Genomic DNA, 23941 nt, shown 5'->3' with positions numbered 1-23941 from the left:
TTGTCTGGATCGCTTCAAGGTTTTTCCACCATCCTCGTTGCCTCCTCTCTTTCTTCAAGGATTCTATCATGGCCGTCTCTGACCATCCTGCAGGTAGGTTCATCTGGGTCCGAGGGTCTATATGAATCTGATGATCTCTGCAGGTTGTAATTGAATTTATTGCCAGCCTCACACAGTGCATAAGGCAATGCACGGAATCCTCATTTTCAGATCGCAAAACACTGAAATCAGCGGACATGAACTTTACTCGGGTTATGCTCACAGTTTTACTGATCTTTTTGAAAACTTTTCATTGGTCGAAAATGAAAGAAATTGTCTCCAACACTACTTCATCATCATCATCATCATCATCATCATCATCATCATCATCATCATCATCATCATCATCATGTGACCAAGCCGCTTTTACGGGCAACAATATTATGAATATGAAACGCAAGGTATTGTAAGAGCAATTTTCTGATAATAACTTTAAAACACGAAATAATTTATAGAAATGCATTATCACACCGTAGCCACTTTTATGGGCAAATTCCAATACAAGGCAATAGGAAAACGAGGATGAAGTTAACCTTTTAACCCAAAGAAAAGACAAAAGATGTCAACAATAGAACTACAAATGGCCCAATATCTGAGAAAATCGACCTTCGGGGCTGTTTTGGTGAAATTGATTTTTTTATTGCAAATTGATGTCTTGCCTTGGTAGAGTATTGTGACTTCGTTTCACGGCCATCAGACCAATATTGACCATGTAGAAGTGCATTTTACAGTCAGGAGTCATGTTAATGAATTGTTCTTTTTTTTACAATTTTGAAAGATCAGTGTGTTTGGAGCCACCAAAAATTGTTTCTATGTGATATCACTAGCCAACTAATATAGTAAAGTGTTTTGACTGTTCAGGTACTTCATTTCCAGCATTCCGTGACTTTATTGAGGTTGTGTAGTTGCAACAGCAGCAATAGCAGCATTAGAAGGAGAGGTGATTTATCTGTTCTCCTGGTGATGGACATGCTTGACAGGATAGTCTGCAACAGATTTTGATGGAACACCATGATACATGTGACAGCATTCACATACTTATTGTGAAGGAGTCAAACAGAGCAAATGCGTCCAGATTCGCCTTGTTGCACTTTGTGGAGACTGACCATTTCCAAACATCAGTAAACCAGCCTGACAAGCGTTTCACACCACCAACTCAAAAGTAACAGAATGTTACTCGAGATTGCCCAGCCTCATGTGCTCCGTGATGGTCTGATTCGCCATTATTAGCTCGAGTATCGAGCTTGCCATCCCAAACATTTTAGGATCATCGTCGCAAAGAAAACTCGCATCATTTCGTGCTGTTTTAGCAGGTCTGGCGTGACACTCAGGAAACAGTTCTGCCACTCGCGCAAGGGCGCCCAGCGACCTTGCAAGCGGCGTACCCTCAGGAATCCACCTGGTTGTCCTTGCCTGGAGCTGTAGCAGCTATCGCTGAGGCAGACTGTGGTTAGCCTTGATCATACTCATCCAGGCCAAGTCCTCATCATCGTCGCCCCCGACAGGTAAGTACCGCGTGTCACTTGCGATCGATTCGCCTGACATGCGCTCTCAGAACTAGAAGCGCTGTTGCCGCTTGACAGGATATCCACAAAGAACGATGCATCACCGTCCATGGGATCGCGGCTGCTGTGCTCCGTGAGCCCAATAACCAACTGACACAAGAATCGCCTTCAATTTTGTTCCGCCATTGTCGTCTCTGCACTTTGCTTTGACGGAATCGATTTTTTTGCGAACAAATTTGTTTTTAGTGTTTTCTCAAAAAAAACGCGTAGCCCCGAAGGTCGAAAGTCTCAGATATCGGGCCAAATATAAAAAACAAACATCAGGTCATAAAAACTACTTCAAAACATCAACCAAATGACAGCAAAGCGTGGAGAATGAGATTGACTTACAAAACAAAAGTAGTCCTACTATGCTTACAAAACAGAATCTACCTACACCACTAAGGAAGAAACATTAAATGATTGCAGTCTCACAAACACCGGCCTCTATCTAACGACCCATCAAACAATAACTCCTGAAATTCTTGACTGACTTTTTCTGGTAGGAGCTACGGCAGCTGCGAAAACAGGTCACTGCCCAACGGAGTAAAGTGAACGAGAGCAGGCACCGCAATCGACCCATAACCAGCGATCATCATCATCATCATCATCATCATCATCATCATCATCATCATCATCATCATCATCATCATCAGTCAGTCGGAACCAATGTTGCAGATGTGTGCCAGGGATGGTTTGCAGATGACTCGGCAGCTGCCGGAGGGCTCTCCCCATTGCGAAAGTGGTACAACCTCCTTAAGGAGGAGGGCCAAAAATACGGCTACAACATCAACGAAACAAAAACGCAACTACTCGTCAAGCCTGGCTTTGAGTCCTTGGCTGCCGAGACTTTTGGTGACACAACTATCCACGTCAAGTCTCGTGGCGTACAGTATCTGGGCGCTGCTATCGGGACTGAGGCATTCCTCGGAGAATTCAAAGAGACAAAAGTAGAAGAGTGGGTGAAACATACAGAGATTTTAGCAAATTATGCCGCATCAGAGCCGCATGCAGCATACTCTGCGTTGACCCATGGCTTAGTCAACAGATGGAACTATGTGTTTCGAACTATGGCTGTTTCTGCGGAGGACTTGGCGCCGTTGGAGCGGGAGCTTCACTCCTCACTTCTACCGGAGCTCGTGGGACAACCGAGCGTGCCTCTGAAAGACATTGATATTCTAAAGCTCCCGACACGGGATGGTGGGATGGCCCTTCCGGACCTCACGACTCGACCACGGTTTGAGCACCAGGGCTCCAAGCAAGTGTCCGGACCTATGGTGAAGGAGGTTCTGGGCGATTTCGCTAAGGATAGCGATCCAATTTCTCTCGCTGGAGATGTGCCGGCTTCTGCAGATACTGCTGACCGTGGTGGAGCGTCTCCCACTCCCACGAAGACGGCAACGGAGGTGCAGCCGCGGGAGGTCGCTGGCAACTCAAACCCTGGACCGGATGTGGCTGCTGATGTTGCTGGTGCTGGTACCCCCTTTCAGAGGATGATCGATGAAATGCGTCACAAAAAGCGTGTCGTCCACACCGAAAACCGGGAGCGCGCAAAGGCAGCCAGGAACAAAATAGTGGACACGAGCGATGAGATGACGAAGCGACGAATAGAAGAACACACGGAGAAAGGATCATCCTCATGGATGAGCGTGCTGCCCCTGGCGGAGCATGGCTTTCGTCTCACCAAGCGTGACTTCCGGGATGCTCTGGCATTGAGATATGCATGGCCGCTAGCCAATACACCAGCAACCTGTGTGTGTGGTGAGCTGTTCTCAGTTGAGCATCAGCTATGTTGCGCCAGGGGCGGCTTCCCGACACTTCGTCATAACGAGATACGTGACCTGCTGGCGAGGGAATTGACTGAAGTCTGCACTGCCGTTTCGACAGAACCAGCGCTGCAACCTCTTTCTGGTGAGAGGTTTCCTCTTCGGTCAACGAACCGCCGAGAGGATGCGCGCCTGGACATAGCCGCTCGAGGGTTTTGGACCCGTGGGGAGGAAGCTTTTTTTGATGTAAGGGTATTTTGCCCAGATGCTCCTTCCTACGGGTCCAGAACCCTTCCTGCATTGTACCAGCAGCACGAGCGGCGTAAGTGGAACGAATATGGGCCAAGAGTCACAAATGTAGAAAGAGCCGCTTTCACACCTCTCGTGTTCTCTGTGCATGGTGGTTGTGGGAGGCTGTGCAATGTGTTCCTCAAGAGACTGTGCCAGATGCAGGCCGAGTCATCGGGATCTCACTATTCCCAGGTCATTGGTTTACTCCGCTGTCGGCTGTCTTTTGCTTTGCTGCGTGCTGCTGTGTTGTGCATACGTGGGGCTCGGTCACGGTACCACCATCCGGCGAGATGTTTTCATGATGTCTCGATTGCCGTGGCCGAGTCAGGTCTAGTTTGTTAAGTATCGTGCTGTGTCCTGACTGTGCATGCGGGATTGGTATGGCGCTTACCCTTTTGTTGCTGTTTTGTTGCTTTCATGCCTTTAAGCATGTAATTGTGTTCAATTGTTGTATTTCATGGAAAAACGATCTTTGCGTTGGATTCATTTAAACTATTATTTGTGTAGGGTTCCACTCCTTCATCTTGGGAAATTGTGTTTTGTTTGCCCAAAGAAGTGGCTTCATCATCATCAAAAAAAAAAAAAAATCATCATCATCATCATCATCATCATCATCCTACGCGTCCAGAAGCCTGGACGCGCTCTTCCGGCAACATGAGGGCGCTAAGAGACTGCAATATCAGGAGAGAGTAGTCAATGTTGAGCGTGGTGCCTTTGCACCTCTTGTGTTTTCCGTGAATGGGGCTGCTGCGCCGGCATCCACGGCCTTCCTCAGGCGCCTTTGCCTCCTTACATCTCAATCTTCGGGAGGTAGCTATTCGTCGTTGATGAGTTATTATCGTTGTCGGGTGTCTTTCGCGCTGCTACGTTCCGCTGTGTTGTGTGTCAGGGGTGCTCGGTCGGCCCGTCATCGTCCAGTTCACATGCTTCGTGAGTTGGCGATGGTGGAGGGTCGGGTTCCCCTGCAGTGATTGGTGCTGCGCCGAGCTAGTTTGGTGTGAAAGTGTAACTAATGTTATTATTCTTATATATACATCAACTAGTGCTAAATAATTGAGAGGCTTTGAATCGTTTTTATCAAAATCAAAATATTTGCAATAGGGGTATGTGAAGTGTTTCGTAGACTGTGCTCCAAGGCGGCATTGTTTCTGATGAAACCCGACATTATGCAAGCCTGCGGACCAGTTCAGGCCTGCACGGGCATCCCGGCTGGGGTGGAGGCTATGGTGCACTCAATGACGGCTGCCTTTGCTTCGGAAAAGGCTGAGGCAGTGTTGCTAGTCGATGCTCGCAATGCCTTCAATAGCTTGAATCGCCGCGCTGCATTGCACAATATTGCTCGAGTATGCCCCCCGCTAGCACAAATAACATTGAATACTTACCAAGACCCTGCATCCCTCTTTGTGCGTGGTGGCCAGTCTTTATTGTCACAGGAGGGCACAACCCAGGGTGACCCTCTTGCGATGGCCATTTATGCCACGGCTCTCACCCCTCTCGTCAAGTCAGTCGGAACCAATGTTGCAGATGTGTGCCAGGGATGGTTTGCAGATGACTCGGCAGCTGCCGGAGGGCTCTCCCCATTGCGAAAGTGGTACAACCTCCTTAAGGAAGAGGGCCAAAAATACGGCTACAACATCAACGAAACAAAAACGCAACTACTCGTCAAGCCTGGCTTTGAGTCCTTGGCTGCCGAGACTTTTGGTGACACAACTATCCACGTCAAGTCTCGTGGCGTACAGTATCTGGGCGCTGCTATCGGGACTGAGGCATTCCTCGGAGAATTCAAAGAGACAAAAGTAGAAGAGTGGGCGAAACATACAGAGATTTTAGCAAATTATGCCGCATCAGAGCCGCATGCAGCATACTCTGCGTTGACCCATGGCTTAGTCAACAGATGGAACTATGTGTTTCGAACTATGGCTTTTTCTGCGGAGGACTTGGCGCCGTTGGAGCGGGAGCTTCACTCCTCACTTCTACCGGAGCTCGTGGGACAACCGAGCGTGCCTCTGAAAGACATTGATATTCTAAAGCTCCCGACACGGGATGGTGGGATGGCCCTTCCGGACCTCACGACTCGACCACGGTTTGAGCACCAGGGCTCCAAGCAAGTGTCCGGACCTATGGTGAAGGAGGTTCTGGGCGATTTCGCTAAGGATAGCGATCCAATTTCTCTCGCTGGAGATGTGCCGGCTTCTGCAGATACTGCTGACCGTGGTGGAGCGTCTCCCACTCCCACGATGACGGCAACGGAGGTGCAGCCGCGGGAGGTCGCTGGCAACTCAAACCCTGGACCGGATGTGGCTGCTGATGTTGCTGGTGCTGGTACCCCCTTTCAGAGGATGATCGATGAAATGCGTCACAAAAAGCGTGTCGTCCACACCGAAAACCGGGAGCGCGCAAAGGCAGCCAGGAACAAAATAGTGGACACGAGCGATGAGATGACGAAGCGACGAATAGAAGAACACACGGAGAAAGGATCATCCTCATGGCTGAGCGTGCTGCCCCTGGCGGAGCATGGCTTTCGTCTCACCAAGCGTGACTTCCGGGATGCTCTGGCATTGAGATATGCATGGCCGCTAGCCAATACACCAGCAACCTGTGTGTGTGGTGAGCTGTTCTCAGTTGAGCATCAGCTATGTTGCGCCAGGGGCGGCTTCCCGACACTTCGTCATAACGAGATACGTGACCTGCTGGCGAGGGAATTGACTGAAGTCTGCACTGCCGTTTCGACAGAACCAGCGCTGCAACCTCTTTCTGGTGAGAGGTTTCCTCTTCGGTCAACGAACCGCCGAGAGGATGCGCGCCTGGACATAGCCGCTCGAGGGTTTTGGACCCGTGGGGAGGAAGCTTTTTTTGATGTAAGGGTATTTTGCCCAGATGCTCCTTCCTACGGGTCCAGAACCCTTCCTGCATTGTACCAGCAGCACGAGCGGCGTAAGTGGAACGAATATGGGCCAAGAGTCACAAATGTAGAAAGAGCCGCTTTCACACCTCTCGTGTTCTCTGTGCATGGTGGTTGTGGGAGGCTGTGCAATGTGTTCCTCAAGAGACTGTGCCAGATGCAGGCCGAGTCATCGGGATCTCACTATTCCCAGGTCATTGGTTTACTCCGCTGTCGGCTGTCTTTTGCTTTGCTGCGTGCTGCTGTGTTGTGCATACGTGGGGCTCGGTCACGGTACCACCATCCGGCGAGATGTTTTCATGATGTCTCGATTGCCGTGGCCGAGTCAGGTCTAGTTTGTTAAGTATCGTGCTGTGTCCTGACTGTGCATGCGGGATTGGTATGGCGTTTACCCTTTTGTTGCTGTTTTGTTGCTTTCATGCCTTTAAGCATGTAATTGTGTTCAATTGTTGTATTTCATGGAAAAACGATCTTTGCGTTGGATTCATTTAAACTATTATTTGTGTAGGGTTCCACTCCTTCATCTTGGGAAATTGTGTTTTGTTTGCCCAAAGAAGTGGCTTCATCATCATCAAAATCATCATCATCATCATCATCATCATCATCATCATCATCATGTGACCAAGCCGCTTTTACGGGCAACAATATTATGAATATGAAACGCAAGGTATTGTAAGAGCAATTTTCTGAAAATAATGTTAAAACACGAAATAATTTATAGAAATGCATTATCACACCGTAGCCACTTTTATGGGCAAATTCCAATACAAGGCAATAGGAAAACGAGGATGAAGTTAACCTTTTAACCCAAAGAAAAGACAAAAGATGTCAACAATAGAACTACAAATATAAAAAACAAACATCAGGTCATAAAAACTACTTCAAAACATCAACCAAATGACAGCAAAGCGTGGAGAATGAGATTGACTTACAAAACAAAAGTAGTCCTACTATGCTTACAAAACAGAATCTACCTACACCACTAAGGAAGAAACATTAAATGATTGCAGTCTCACAAACACCGGCCTCTATCTAACGACCCATCAAACAATACCTCCTGAAATTCTTGACTGACTTTTTCTGGTAGGAGCTACGGCAGCCGCGAAAACAGGTCACTGCCCAACGGAGTAAAGTGAACGAGAGCAGGCACCGCAATCGACCCATAACCAGCGAGTAGGCCAAGTCACTGTGTTTATCGACATACTGGGCTGCAAGACACTTGAGAAAGCGGTCTGCCTCCCGGCCACACATGCCATTCGTGGCGAAAACCAACGGGGTGAATGTGCCTCGGTCTATATTCACAACACGCGCTCCGTATTCCCGCTTTTTCATGCCTTCATGCTTTTGGAGATGGCGCTGGACTTCTGGACGCGACAGCAGGTTTGGCTTTGGCTGAGTCACCCGAACATCAAAGAAAGCCTCCTGCTGCCTGGACCAGAAACCCCGCGCCCTCACATCGAGGCGAGCTTCGGATTTCCTGTTGGCTGTACGATGGGGAAGATCCTCCCCATCAAATGGCGCTAGCACCGGCTCCACCTCCACGTCAGGCAATACCTCCGACAGTACACCCGCCAGCAAATCGCGAACATCATTATGGCGTGCGATGGTGTAGCCGCCAGTAGGACAAGCCATTGCATGCTCAGTGGTTAGAGTTGCTCCACAAACACAAGTCTCAGGGAGGCCATCCAGCTCCAGACCGTATCGGAAGCAGAGAGCATCCCGGAAATCAGATTTATTGAATATGGTTACTGGCTGATTGTATGACGGTTGGGCGGTCAGCCAGCTGGAGGTGCCTTTCTCACCCGCTGTTTCAAACAGTAGCCGCTGGCACGGAGACAGTCCAGGGCCAATCTCTGCCTGCACACCACGCGAAATCTGGTCCCGCTGTGCTCTCACCTGGCGCAGCCCAGCACGCACCGCAGCAACAGCCTCAGCGACACCACACGGACCACTAGGATTAGTCTCGCCAGGCTCTTCGACGCCTAATCCCACGGCAACAGGCTCCGCACGCAGCGCAGAGAACGATCCGGCATCAGGTAGTTGGTCAAGATCAGGCGGAGGCGGACCCGCAGGTGGAGGCGACAACGCGCCAGCATAATCAGGCGGAGGCAGCGACGCACGAGCACAGTCAGGCGGAGGCGGTTCCGCAGGCGGAGGCAGTGACACGGCAGCACGGTCAGGCGAATGCAGTCGCACCAGCGGTTGGTCTAAGCCAGGTAGGGGCCGTCCCACAGGTGGAGGCAGCGACGCACCAGCACAGTCAGGCGGAGGTGGCCGCGGAGGCCGAGGCAGCGACGCATCAGCACCGGCAGGCAAAGGCGACCCAGCAGGCAGAGGCGGTGACATATTAGCACAATGATGCGGGGGTAGTCCCATAGGTGGTTGGTTAATATCACGCAGAGGCGGTCCCGCAGGCGGAGGCAGTGATGCACCAGCACAGTCAGGCGAAGGCGATGATAGCGCAAGCTGAACCAGAGGATCAGTGGCACTGACAGAGGCCTGATGTTCCCCAGCCGCCGTCTTCGACAATATGGGGACGGCGAGGCCCCCATGCCGGACAGGCAAAGCCATTAGCCAACGTTGGTGGCTGGCCTGCGCAATTCCATGACCCAGCAAAGCCGGCAGGAAATGGTCACTGAGGATCTCATCCAAGGCCTCCAAAACGCCTGTCGAGAACGGCATTGAGCGCAAGTGGTAAGTCCACCGTGATGACAGGGCCTTGGAGAAGACGGTATACGCCGCATGAGGTTGAGTCTGGGCGATCTCACACAAGGTGCGCAGGTCACCAGCCCATCTATCCGCCAACTGCCCCATATAAGAGCGGCAGAAATCTTCTGACCCTAGGGCGCCCCCGAGGAATCGGCCGCCAGCGGCGGTAATCTGGATGCCACTGTCGAAGAAGATTTCTCTGGCCCTATCCAGATGCTCTGGCTTTGTGATCAGAACAGTTTTGGACGCGTTCGGGTAGTAACCATAACCAGGGCCAATGGCCCGGAGTTCATCCCAGTAATTCCGAAGGCGAGCCAGAAGACCTGCACCCGAGTCATCATCCGCGAACCAAGATTGGACAACACTGGGGCATGTCGCAGCCAGGCGCCTGACCAGTGGCATGATCGCCACAGCATAGGCTGCCATAGCCAGTGGGTCGCCCTGAGCCGTGCCTTCACGCGATTCGATTTCACCTCCACCAGACACAAACAGGCGGGAAACTGATCCATACGTGTTACGAAACACCGTTGCAAGCGGGGGGGCAGAGACGCGGAATGTTGTGTAGCGCAGCCTGCCTATTCAATGCATTAAATGCATTGGAGGCGTCCACAAGCAAGACACCCTCAACCCCCGGGCCAGCGAACAGACGGGACATTGTGTGTACGGCGGCTTCGCAGGCAGATGGAACGCCCACACAGAGTTGGACAGGAGCTGTTACTCTCAGCACATCACTTTCCACTACTGACATCACGGCGCGACCAATGATACGCCGGTACACTTCGCCCACAGCGATGGGGCGCACGCCAGGTTTCTTATCGAGGTGTATTAGGCGAGCGGATGTAAATCCAATCATCGCGCAACCGGCAAGGCGCTCGGTACATATGCACCTCCCCGCGGCAGCAAGGGATGAACACAAACGCCTTGACGAGGCGTCATAGCACGTCAGCATTCGGCACCACGCCTCAGCGTCCAGGCCAGACGGTCCAGAGGAACCCTGCATGCCTCGGCCGATTTTCTTTATTAGCTCAGGGGTTATTTGTTGAAAGATGACCTGGTTGACAATCTCGGGATCACCCGGCAAGAGAGCCGAAGCAGGCGGTGTAGCAGATGGCGGATGTTTCTTCAACAGGGCGTCACGGACCGTCTCTCCCGTGGTATCATCCACAATGTCGTTCATGGAAAGGACTCCACCAGAAGCGTTTGGCGCCAGGTAGCGAACGGCAGAAGAAATCTTTCCATTGAAAACGAGATTAGGCCACCCTTTCTTTTTTCGTTGTTTAACGTCCGCGCCCGCGTACCTTTTTGCCTCCGACCGGAAAAAAAAACAAGAAAGTAGTAGTACCAATAATATGCGAAGTTGTAAATACATGATTGTGTAGTTTCACAGTGTGCCGATCATGACCTTAAACTTATAATCTTGCCTCCCGGGCATGCCTTTGTCTTGTGTTCTTTTTCTTTTTTTGTTGGCTTTTAAATATCGTACGGTGTGTGTCCTAGTAAAAATCCAGATGTAATGAATTCATGACATGCTAACTCCATGCTATGTACCTGTTTTGTTGGATTCATCAGGCATGTGCTCCAATGTACCATCAAAGAGTGTTGTTCTATGCCTGCAAGTGCCGTTAGACCCAGATATATTGTATATATCACATGCTTTACTGGTCAAAATGTTTGATTGGGGTTTCCAGTTTTTGGAATGGGCTTTTGTTTTTTTTCCGCCCTCCCGCGTACCTTTTCGCGAAAAAAAGGACGTTAAACAATGAATTAACAAAGGGTGGCCTTAGCGAACACCACGTCACTCTTCTCCTGTGAGGCGGGCCTGGGAGAGCCTCCGCCCGACGCCGGCAAGTGCGCCTGGATACAAAGGCACTCGCTCAGTAACTGTGGAATGTCGCAATCTCTCCACAGCACGAGACGTCTGCGAAGATGCTCACTATGGTTTTTCATGATCTTTGATTTGTGTGGTTTTTGCAAGAGAAGGTGACAAGCAACGCACACAGCTCTCCATGCGACATCTCTTTTACCGGAGTCATCCGCAAACCCAAGGATCAGAGATGCGAGCTCGTCAACAAAGGCTGCACCAGCGGATCCATGGGGTATAATGAACAGATTGCGTCTCCAGCCTACCACGACCTCGTAGGCATCGATGATTCTCGCGGAAAACGGATCCCTGGCTACGCTCGCAACTCCACTACCGGCATCCGCTGGGCTGGGGATAGGCCTCGACCGTGCCTGAGCGGTTGATTCCACATCCACCTGGCCGCCACCAGCGCGGTGCTCTGTATTCGTTCCATAATCCTCCGAGCTGTCAAGCACACTGCTTGGCTGGCTGCCACCGAGATCAGCCAGGAGCTGGGTATCCTCTCCAGGACCAGAGGGTAGGGTGGCACTTCGATTAACCGTGACAAGGTGTGGGGAGCACTCATCACCCTCCTCGCCATTCTCACTAGAGCCGGAGGCATTCTCACTAGAGCCGCCATCACCCTCCTGGCTGCTAATAACAGAGGCATCAAAAGCACTTGCCACGGTGAGAGGAGGCGCCAAATCCCGAGAGACAGAATGAACAACCGGAGGCCGAGACTGTAGACTTGCACCATCCACACCACAAGAGAGAGCTGGGTCCACACCAGCACTGGCGATAGATGGTGGTTGGCTGCGTAGCACTCCGGCAGCAGCTGCAGACACATTACAGCAAGTGCTGGGCGTAGACCTGCTCGGGTAGCAATCGCTACAAACTCTCCCAGCCTTCACACACGAACATCGTGTACATGCTCTGCCCGTCTGGCACCTACAGCAAGGCATCAGGCCAACCACCCAGTCAGCGCGGAACACGGATAGCGCAGACCCCTGGTGACAGCCCGGCAAGGCAAGTGCCACGATCTGGACCAGCAACAGCAGGAGAAACATCCGTCACCAATAAGCGCCCATGAGTGGCGCAAGCACTTCACCTCAGCGCGTAATGCAGCGATGTAGCTAATCCAGGTAATCCAGCTTGGCGCAACGCACAACTCAGCCCTTGCGCTAAGGATCGAAGGATTTGACCACACCATGAGACTTCATCCAATGGCAGGACACTGCCAACCTAGCCAACTTGAAGATATAACAGCTGCTCCAGTCAACTCCAGACCAAACAGCAATCAAGCAGCAATCAAGCAGCTCAGCAGCCAAGCAAGCTTCTTCCTCCAACCAGAGCAGCCAAAAGTCCAACCGGTCTCCGCAAGCGCATCCGAATAATCATCATCATCATCATCATCATCATCATCATCATCCGCGTTGCCGAAAAACAAGAATAGTAAAATAAAAACGAGAGAGCTTGGAAGCTCAGGGCCCTACGCTATGCTTTTTTGCCTTGATGACCTAGACAAAAAAAGGAATGTTATAAATTCTTTAAAAAAATCATTTTTTTAAGACATAACCTGGGATTCGAACCCGCACTATCGCGCGCCCTGCATGCATCCCCCGATACACTTCGCATACATACTAATTCTTCCAAGTTGCTTCACGTTATAATCTTGCATTTGAAAGCCCTACTTGAATATGCATTGTGGCCCGCCGTCTTTGATGGTACGGTACGGTAGGGGATAGGTATGGGACAGGTACGATCGAGGGTAATACGACACTGTCTCCCGTACCGTACCGCACCATCAAACACAGCTGGCCACATACAGCTGCCCGCAATATTCAAACAGGGCTTACAAACGCAAGATAATAACGTGAAGCAACTTCGAAGAATGGGCATGAATGCGAAGTGTATGGGGGAATGCATGTAGGGAGATAGTGCGGGTTCGTATCCCAGGATATGCCTGAAAAAAAATAGGAGAATTGAAAAATTTATAACAACGTATGCTTTTTTGCCGTCAGATACGGATAGCCAGGCGTGACACAAACAAACAAACAAACACCAAATTAAAGCTGTGTGGACCCTGGCTAGCGCCAGACGTTACTGAAGTTACGTCTTCTGTATAGCTACGGGATGAAAACGGCATTATGCAGCTGTGTAAGTAGTAGACGCACAGTGTGACTGCCTGGCATCTCTGTCAGATGCCAACTAGCAATTCTCATGCAGAGACATACCAGACCACATCCGTCTAAATTTTGAAAAATTCAGACCACAGAAAAATTGTTGATCACCAATCACCATACCTACCATGCGATTGTCGCATGGTTTTCAGCCATCCGGCAGGATTCGCAAATTTTCCAAAATCGATGCCTTTATATCCTGTCGAATTATCTTTGCTAAATCTGGGAGTTTAACGTGTAAACTAGTGCTTGGAAAGGCGACATTCAGACTGCTTTGGCAAATACACATACCGTAGTTCTGCGCATATAAGCCCACGGGCCTATATCCGGATATAAGCCCACCTCCGTTTATAGGCCCATTGGCTAATAAACAGACCCAAACACCGTTACGGACCTGTTTGTCAAGTATATTTTTCACAATACCGGCACGAGCTGTTCTTGTTGATGAGCCAGAAAACAAGAAAGTGGAGGGTTAAAAAAACCCGATATATTTGCCCGTGGGCTTATATGTGCGGAACTATGGTACAGGAAAAAAGTTATTATCCTTAGGTGCCTAGGATTTCAGTTAAATTTCTAACTACGTTGGAATCCTTGTCAACGAGACAAAATTCATTTCCGTCCCATGGCTGTAGAGATTTCTAGTGGCGTTAGTGGCTTCGCTCTACTGTCAAATCTCTTTAGCACGACCACCAATGGACTGATGATATTATTCCCGAAATTGGGGGTTCTTGTAATCCAAATTGTCTACCCAGTGAATAAAGCGTGATTTATCCTTTAGAAACAAGGAAGAACACACTGGAATGCGTTATGGGTTTTGTGCTTAGTTATAGCACTTCCCGACTGCTTATTATCTTGTAGCAGTAGTAGACAATTGCTCAAAACTCATACTCGTGCGCCCTTTCATATTTTTAGATCTACTTCTCGCTCAGAACCCGAGTTCAAATTGCCAACTTTCCCTCAAACCAACGAGCATACCGTACCCTCACGACTAGAGCCCTCTCTTGAACAGTGCTCTATCTCGGATAGTACCCCAGTCTCTAAGAGCCAGTGAAAAATCAAGCCCTCTCTTGAATAGTGCCCCCCCCCCCCCACCCCACCCCAGCTTCTAACCAAATGCATGGGACAGTTTGGTGTTCTTTTACTAATGTTCTCGCCTATGACATTGCACCCGGTGGGTTTCAGGATCAAAATTCCAGTTCTTGCTGCCGTTTGTGTTAAATCATACTAGTTTACAGTAAACTTTAGGCTCTGCTTTGCTTTGTTTTATGCTGGATGAAGCAACTGTACCGACATTCAACAAATAGTGCCCTCTCGTGAATGTTGCTCTCTCTTGACTAGTACCCCATCTTTGGTGGACATCGGTAAAATAGTGTCCCAGGCGGACTAATCCCGCGAGTAGGGTAATCCAAAAAGGATCCATATTGTAGTTCTTCTTAAACGGTTGTGTGTGTTGGCAGCACCCTTACAAGTAACGTTTCACTGTATTTTCTTGTATATATTTTTGCTACACGGTGAAGGTGTCCCGGTTGCCAGCCTCCTGCTCATTCATTCTCTATTGTTAACTGACTGCAATGGTAAGAGATATCATATTACTTCAGAGTATTAGTGTATTCAACTAGATCTGGCAGTGTCATTTCATGTGTCACGTCCCTGAACGTGACGACGGCTGCCTGATAGTCCTGTGACAGACGGATCTACATAGTGAGCAGCTCTGTGCTGCGCTGTCACACCCTTTTTGGTACAATGTGGTTTGGCCAGTGTCTTGTCCCACGTGCTTAGCATGTAGGTTGAGCGACACGCGCTTTCCCACGTAGTTGACACGCCTTCTTGGCATGACACGTCATGTAATCCAAGGCCGGAACCTGGTCAGGTAGGTTCTCGCGTACGTTTCCTGGAAGTGCTTCACTTCCTGGAAATGTGACTCCAGGCTTTGTGCAAAGCCTGGAGTCACTACGGTGTTCTACAGGTTTCCACGATGCCTGGGTGCTTTGTGCAAAGAGCCAAGACTAACCAACTGAGCTAAGTGCAAAGAGTGCAGAGCCAAGACGTGTGCAAGAACCAAAACGTCACCGCAGTGACCGCACGAGAGGTCAGAGTATCAAGCAAGCAAGACCAAGAATGCAGCAGAACTTACCATAAGAAGCCGCTGAACTATGGCACGTTGGGTCAGCGGGCTCCCCAACGTGACCCTCATATACTCACATTGTACTCTGACGTGGGTGAACGGGCTCTCCACGTCCCAATTTGGTCTTTCTTTCTCTCGAATGATTACGTACGTGCATTCTGCTTTTCTGCTGACTGGCTGCTCATATTCCAGTTTTACCTGTTCTAGTAGTTCCTGGAAATACCTCGTACCATTCTGGCAATGATCACGCCATATCTCTAAATTGCGCTATAAAAGAAGCTCTCATTCTCTCTCTTACTTCAGTCTACACTAGTCTTGTCTAGTCTAGTCTAGCAGTCGAAACTCGGCTTCAGCTTTCTGTCTTGGTTTACTTTGAGCTCGGATTTGAATGACTACTCACAGTGTAAAACTAACAGTCTTTGTCTGTTGATCGTGTGGGGTTGAACTTGGACCAAGCCAGCTATATTGGTTGGCCCCTGGGTTGTGCTGGGCTCGTGGTGAGGCCACACGTATATTCGGTCGCCGCTCGTAGTGATTTCGGGGTCCGGTCACTGTGAGCCGGGGATGCGACACATGTGTTTGGAGTATCACTGGTGTTTTCTTCTTTGGTGTTTTCTTCTGTGGTGTTTGCATGCTAGCAATGGTAATTTAGCAGTGCAACACTATTGCTAAATTATTGGCATGTGTGTGTGTGTGTGTGTGTGCGTGTGTGTGTGTGTGTGTGTGTGTGTGTGCTGCTTTGAGTTAGTTTTTTTTGCTATGGTTCTCTTTTGTGTTCCTATGTAGGTCAGGGCGTCACTCTAACTGCAGCTCCTACAGGACAAGTAACAACATTCGAAGTGACATTTGGTGATGGACAACCTACAGCAAGTGTTATCGATTACTTACCTAAATGCAAAGTGGGCAGTGGATCAGGACCATTCATTCGACTAGAGAAGACTGATGGTAGTCTAGTGTGGGCTGAGTTAGGGTCCTTCAAAGGGTATGGAAAACTACCTGTGAACATCACCGCACATCCTATACTGAACAGATCACACACTGGACTGTACTACTGTAAAACAAATAATAGCAGCTCAATACAAACATATCAACTCAACATTGTGTGTAAGTGCAAAAATGCAAATGGACTTCTTTCACGAGGAGAAATGAAGACCAAGGAACTACATGTACAAGTTACGCTGCGAGCTTTGCACGTTTAGCTTAGCGAAGTTATTATGTTGTAGTAAGCTTGGCATACCGATATACAACATGCATATCAAAATGACTCTCTTTGCTGATTGCATACCACTGAAGAGATCCTGATCTACTAAGGCCGCGGTCACACGTGAAACGTTTGTACCGCTTTTGCGGAGGCGAAAAGCGTAACTACCCCAGCCGTGTTGAAGCGATCTTTGCTTGTACAGCTATCGTGGATCGCTGACAGGCTGCTGAATGTCTCCTGTCAAGTACACTCGTGGATTTGGGGCACATTCAATGCGTTCTAGTAGAGCATGGGTGTATTTGAATATTAGTTTAGTTTACATTAATTGGGGGTAAAACGAATATACGGAACATTCGAATATTCGTTCGTTAGGCCACAGCGAACGAACATTCGTAGTTCTCACGAACATACGAACTTGCGGACGGTACGATAAACCCGTAAAAACATCGCGATCAGTCACGATCGTTTCACACACCGCCTGTAGAATATTGGAGCTGCGTGCTTGTGACCAGCGATTCGCCAGGTGGTACACGACCCTCGCGCGAGAGCGGTTCACGATCTAAACCGGCACTTGGCTGGAGTCGAGGCGACGACATGGAGACGAACATCGGAACAAAGCATGAGTACTTGTACATGTACTTACATATTTTGGCTGCTAGCTCTTCCTTTGACCACTTCGTAATTTTCTTTTGTTTTGAGTTCGCACTGTTCCCATGTCAGAAACTGTTTTCGGTCGTGCTCCCCGTTCTGTTGTTTGGGATCATTTTACCATATCCGAGGATGAGAAGTCAACTACCTGGAGGATTTTCCGCAGCGCAAACCGGCGAGCAACCTCTATGCGCAGCTGAGAACACAACTACGGTAACTTTCAGCATTCTTCTGTCGTCTCTGGGAGTGCAGTTATTTCTACGGCATCAACACTGAACAGGAAGCAAGTTGATGACAAACGTTGCTGTGACGCAACGTTCTGGTCCTGAGCAGCAGCAGTATGGCGTTGCTCAGTTGGAGGCCATTGTGCCTCAACTTTTGAAAGCATCATAAAAGACGTACCGGTACTGTAAAGTTAGAAACTTTTGCAAGTGATTAAATTTCGCTACTTTCGCAGCCATTGCGCATTCTGGAGAAGAAAAATCCCCACAAACTGCTCCGTATGTGCATTGCAGACAGCACAACTACAAGATTCAAAAGAGGTAAAAATCGAAACAAATTCTCATCACAAACCAGCCACATTCATGAAAACGCAAAATTTGTGCGCCACAAAGGTTTATTATTATTATTATACTTCAACATCTGAACGCACAAATCTAGCAGCACGTCCCACTGCACATGCTGACTGGCTCGGCACGGGCACTGCGACCCAAACGCGGCAGGCCACCTAAGCAACCTCGATCAGAGCCATCGTTAGCACAATTGCCGTCGATGGCAATAGTGCCTCCATTACCCGTATCGAGAGCCGTGGAGATGGATAATGTGCACATTGTCACTAACGTTATAACACAATGCACCATAACAACACAAGAAAGTACACCACAACAACATCCAGCTCAAGACCAAAGTGGACGCTGCGGCGAGGTGATCATGGTGATGCCCCCATCGCCATCGTTGCCGTTGCCTCCCCCAGAACCGCCACCTGCATCTGCCATCAGCAGTGCTGGGGCTGAGTCTGTGGTGTCGCTGGCACGGGCAAATATGGATGAGGTAAGCACTGAACATGAACAAGAAGAAAGAAGGCTGAAGGAAACGGAATTCAACAGAGAAAACAACACGATCAACAATCAAAGACCTAGACGATCAACGGCTAATTATTCAATGAATTATTACAGTACTGGATGTCAAGCACCGGCGAAGACACTGGGAACAGAAGATTTAGCAACAACAGGAACAACAACAATGGTAACAAATTACCATCAAGATCAAAGGAGGAGTCAACGAACAGAGGTTCAGCAACGTGACGCGAGCCTAGGACCGATCGGTGGTGATGAGGAGAATGACACGGAGGACGACACTGAGGACGAGTTGGAAGATGAGACGGGGGACGAGGTTGCGGTTGGTGGAGACGAGGAATCGGATGTTGATTGTGATCGTAAGAAGTCTGCTGTTTTTCTTCATCTGTTGTCTCACCCTAAGTGTCTGCAGGTGTATGATGATTATAGTTTTTCCGTTCTTTGTCGTGCACGGTACGCTAGTCAGTTGAAAGTACTTGAGGCTGTTTGTATTCGTTTGCATAAGCCTGATCTTTGTAAGCAGAAGAAACATGTAGTTGCGTTAAGATTGTTTTCGTAGGTGCACAGCATGATTGTTTGTCTCACTGCACAGTTCTAGCGTTGCAATTAGTTCCTCACCCCTGTTGCACTTAGCTCTCATTTTACTTCTATTGTCTCACCTTCCCTCATTCTATTTTTAGCACTTTGTTTTGTTCTCGTAACACACTATTGAATGTATATAAATTATTGATTTGGCATGGTTATTCTTCAGTCACGGCTTTCCACTGATGATTGTGACAAGAAAATCGATTTTGGTAAACCTTCATGTCCTTGTTGTAGTGTGGCGATGACAGCAGAATTTGTTCTCTTTATAGCTATTATAAAATTGTTGTCTCCGCGTCGATTATTTAATTATTATTATTATTATTATTATTTTAACTGGTTTTGAGGGAAAGAGACAAACGGGAAACGTCTGAATAAAAAATTGACTGTCACCACCAGGACTCAAACCAGGGACCCTCGCTTGTAGCCAGCGATGCTCTAACCACTGAGCTATGGTGTAGTCGTCATCCAAGCAGAGACCGTTCAACGTTTTCTTCAGACTCCGTAACTCACACTTCCTGTGAATCCACACAGGCGGGTGGGACGCAGCCCTCACTGTACCCACACACTTCACGTACAAACTAGCACGCGGGGAGCCCCAAGTCATAAAATATTAACTGGTTTTGAGGGAAAGAGACAAACGGGAAAAGTCTGAAGAAAAAATTGACTGTCACCACCAGGACTCGAACCAGGGACCCTCGCTTGTAGCCAGCGATGCTCTAACCACTGAGCTATGGTGTAGTCGTCATCCAAGCAGAGACCGTTCAACGTTTTCTTCAGACTTCGTAACTCACACTTCCTGTGAATCCACACAGGCGGGTTGGACGCAGCCCTCACTGTACCCACCCACTTCACGTACAAACTAGCACGCGGGGAGCCCCAAGTCATAAAATATTAACTGGTTTTGAGGGAAAGAGACAAACGGGAAAAGTCTGAAGAAAAAATTGACTGTCACCACCAGGACTCGAACCAGGGACCCTCGCTTGTAGCCAGCGATGCTCTAACCACTGAGCTATGGTGTAGTTGTCATCCAAGCAGAGACCGTTCAACGTTTTCTTCAGACTTCGTAACTCACACTTCCTGTGAATCCACACAGGCGGGTGGGAAGCAGCCCTCACTGTACCCACACACTTCACGTACAAACTAGCACGCGGGGAGCCCCAAGTCATAAAATATTAACTGGTTTTGAGGGAAAGAGACAAACGGGAAAAGTCTGAAGAAAAAATTGACTGTCACTACCAGGACTCGAATTATTATCATCATTATTATTAGTAGAAAGGAAAAGGACATAATTATGGAAACGAGTTAAGAGTAACTCTCCACCACTGTAACTAGATACTATATACAGTCAGAAAGTGCAGCAACTAGGCACAAAACTGACAGAGTACTGAGACATTCGACGTCCTGACACCTAGCTTCAACACATCTCCGTAGCGCTAACCGACAGCCTTCCAACTTGGAAGGTTCAAGGTTATGGAAAGACCAAAGAGGGGAAGGCAAGCGAAACGAAAACGAGCACAAGCTACAGTCTCAACGGAACAAAGAATGTCGATTGTCACTAGACGATGACGAGACCAGTAGGCGATTTGACACAGCGGTCTAACTACAATTCGAAGCAGCAAAGCAGCACACCACCCAACTTGGGTGGGTCAAAAATATCAAAGATAAGTAAGAAGGGGGAAGCTTTGCGAGAACGAATTGTACAAGCCGAAGTCTAAACTCCTACAGTACTCCTCATGCATGACATTGTGATGGACTAGTTGACTACAAAACAAGTTGTTTCACACAACGTACGTTTCGCCGTATGGTTCGTGACGGCTCATCAGGTGTGCAATTTGAAACTCGGGTATTGAGCCAATAATAAAAGTAGAAAGGAAAAGGACATAATTATGGAAACGAGTTAAGAGTAACTCTCCACCACTGTAACTAGATACTATATACAGTCAGAAAGTGCAACAACTAGGCGCAAAACTGACAGAGTACTGAGACATTCGACGTCCTGACACCTAGCTTCAACACATCTCCGTAGCGCTAACCGACAGCCTTCCAACTTGGAAGGTTCAAGGTTATGGAAAGACCAAAGAGGGGAAGGCAAGCGAAACGAAAACGAGCACAAGCTACAGTCTCAACGGAACAAAGAATGTCGATTGTCACTAGACGATGACGAGACCAGTAGGCGATTTGACACAGCGGTCTAACTACAATTCGAAGCAGCAAAGCAGCACACCACCCAACTTGGGTGGGTCAAAAATATCAAAGATAAGTAAGAAGGGGGAAGCTTTGCGAGAACGAATTGTACAAGCCGAAGTCTAAACTCCTACAGTACTCCTCATGCATGACATTGTGATGGACTAGTTGACTACAAAACAAGTTGTTTCACACGACGTACGTTTCGCCGTATGGTTCGTGACGGCTCATCAGGTGTGCAATTTGAAACTCGGGTATTGAGCCAATAATAAAAGTAGAAAGGAAAAGGACATAATTATGGAAACGAGTTAAGAGTAACTCTCCACCACTGTAACTAGATACTATATACAGTCAGAAAGTGCAACAACTAGGCACAAAACTGACAGAGTACTGAGACATTCAACGTCCTGACACCTAGCTTCAACACATCTCCGTAGCGCTAACCGACAGCCTTCCAACTTGGAAGGTTCAAGGTTATGGAAAGACCAAAGAGTGTTCGTTTTCGTTTCGCTTGCCTTCCCCTCTTTGGTCTTTCCATAACCTTGAACCTTCCAAGTTGGAAGGCTGTCGGTTAGCGCTACGGAGATGTGTTGAAGCTAGGTGTCAGGACGTCGAATGTCTCAGTACTCTGTCAGTTTTGTGCCTAGTTGTTGCACTTTCTGACTGTATATAGTATCTAGTTACAGTGGTGGAGAGTTACTCTTAACTCGTTTCCATAATTATGTCCTTTTCCTTTCTACTTTTATTATTGGCTCAATACCCGAGTTTCAAATTATTATTATTACTATTATTATTATTATGCACTTACGCGTCAATGTCAGCGGTGGTCAACCGCCCACAAATTCGCACGTGCTGAATGGACTTGGGAATTGGGAAATGAAAAAAAAAATTAAAAAGAGCAACGACAACGGAAATAGAAATACAATACAAGACGTACCTGCTCAGGGTCACATGACAGCAATGCTCAGATTGAACAGAGGACGCACACACAGGATAAAGGGCATTGTCGACTCCGTTTTGAGAATAATCCAGTAAAATGGTGGCAGGTGGATGCAAATCCACGCACTACGTTAAGAGAGAAATTCTGTTGGTACTTCGAAGTATTTAAAAAAAGATGTTAATTATTATTACCGCAGCAGTTATGAAAAGCAGTACTGTGATATTTCGGAGCAATATTATTTGGTTTTAGTCGTAGACGCCACTATTGGACTTGCAGACGTCCTTGCAAAGGTCCTTCCACTCCCCTCTGCCCTGTGCAATCTCCCGGAGGGAGAGGAGATCAGACAACGTCTTGAGTCCCCTCCGCCCCACTCTCTGCAGGTCACGGGATAGCACGATAGGCAGAGTCGTTCTTGGATGTCCCCTCCACACTGTTTCCTTCACCTGGTAATAGTTAATCATAGCCGCCACAGCAGGACATCCGTCAGGCATGCGCAGTATATGGCCAAAGAGTCTCCATCTGGCTAGGCGAACAAAGTTAGATGTCGGTTGTGCTCTGCACCTCTTGTAGAGAGCAGCATTGCTTATTGTTTGTGGCCACCTAATACCGATGAGACTACGCAACTGCCTGCGGTGAAACGAGTCCAGTTGGGCCTCGGCCACTGAAGTGGGTGCCCAGGTGCCGCTGTTGTACAGTAAGACTGGCATCACGAATGCGTTGTACAGCCTCAGTCTCAATTCCTCACGCACTAATGTTCTCCACTTCCAAAGACTGTACATTGTTCTGTAGGACGCTGTGGCGAGCTGTTTTCGCCTGGTGATGTCTTCGTCGTCACCAATCAGAGAACCTAACTTTTTCGTCATTCTCCATTCTTCCGAGACTCGATCCTGGTGCCGAGTGAGTTTTGTGTGTTCGGTCTTCTCTGCGTTGACATGGAGATTCCATTGCCTGAGAACTGTTGCGGCAAGAGGTTCAAGCTGTGCTAGCCAAGCAGATGAGGTACTGACAACATCGGTGTCGTCCGCGTAGATGATGCTGATTGGTAGAGTGCTATCTGCAGGACAGCGAGGTGGGGCTGTGGCGAGGACATCGCGCAGTGCTGCGTCTAGATAGACTACAAATAGCACAGGGGAAAGTGAGTCTCCCTGTGGAGTGCCAATTGTTGTGTGGAAAGGGGTAGACCCAAAGCCTCAAAGTCGAACACTCAGCGTCGTGTTAGCGATGAGCAACCTTACCAAACGTAGGTCATCCGGAAGTAGGAAGGTCTCCAAAACGGCCAGAAGTCGTTCTCGCTGAATGGTGTCAAATGCTTTTGACATGTCTATACCGAGAATTTCAATGACATACTTATATTTCTGGACTGTTGCTGCAAGCCATTTGTGACACCAAACTGCATCTGCCGTTGATCGTCCTGCCCGGAATCCACTCTGGTTGTCACTGAGAAAGGTATCAACTCTATGTGAGATGCGTTTCAGGTTGAGAAGTGACACGGCCTTCCTGAGGGCAGTTAGAAGCACTATGGGATGGAGATTTCCAGGTGGTCCCTTCTTTTTGTTAGGTTTTTGAAGAGCAATCAGTGTGCCTAGGCTGAGGTCTAATGGCTGATGGGTTTCGAAGACCCTGTTCAACAGGCGGATCATAGCCTCCAGGAGTTTCTCAACACCATATTTCAGGAGTTCGGCCGCAATGCCATCCGGGCCACATGCTCTACCATTGTTTAGTTTCTTGAAGCTATCTCGGAGCTCGGAAGTAGTGATAGGCCGATCGAGTGGTCTAGGCTCACCGATGAAGGGCTCTATGGCTGAAGCATGTTCATCTGTAAACTGGCGTTGGGAATGTTCTTTAACGATAGCTACTGCTTCCTGGGCTCTGCCGACCAGTTTGCCGTGTTGATCCTGCACTACCGGGGTC

General features: G+C 48.6%; 2 protein-coding genes across 5 annotated transcripts in view; both read left to right on the top strand.

The window, feature by feature from the left end:
• LOC135812367 (uncharacterized) overlaps nucleotides 1-17537 on the top strand; it is a 35871-nt gene extending 18334 nt beyond the window's left edge. The window contains exons 3-6 of the mRNA XM_065325743.1: nucleotides 20-93; nucleotides 14789-14845; nucleotides 16183-16378; nucleotides 17498-17537. Of these exons, the coding sequence (XP_065181815.1) occupies nucleotides 20-93; nucleotides 14789-14845; nucleotides 16183-16378; nucleotides 17498-17537 (367 nt within the window). The remainder of the gene's footprint in view (nucleotides 1-19; nucleotides 94-14788; nucleotides 14846-16182; nucleotides 16379-17497) is intronic.
• LOC135811926 (uncharacterized) overlaps nucleotides 1-23941 on the top strand; it is a 195015-nt gene that overhangs the window by 139900 nt on the left and 31174 nt on the right. The window lies entirely within an intron of this gene.

This window comes from Sycon ciliatum, chromosome 3 (genome assembly GCF_964019385.1).
Source record: "Sycon ciliatum chromosome 3, ocSycCili1.1, whole genome shotgun sequence".
Classification (NCBI taxonomy): domain Eukaryota; kingdom Metazoa; phylum Porifera; class Calcarea; order Leucosolenida; family Sycettidae; genus Sycon; species Sycon ciliatum.
Note: the sequence above shows the minus strand (reverse complement) of the source record. Positions and strands in the feature narration are given on the sequence as shown.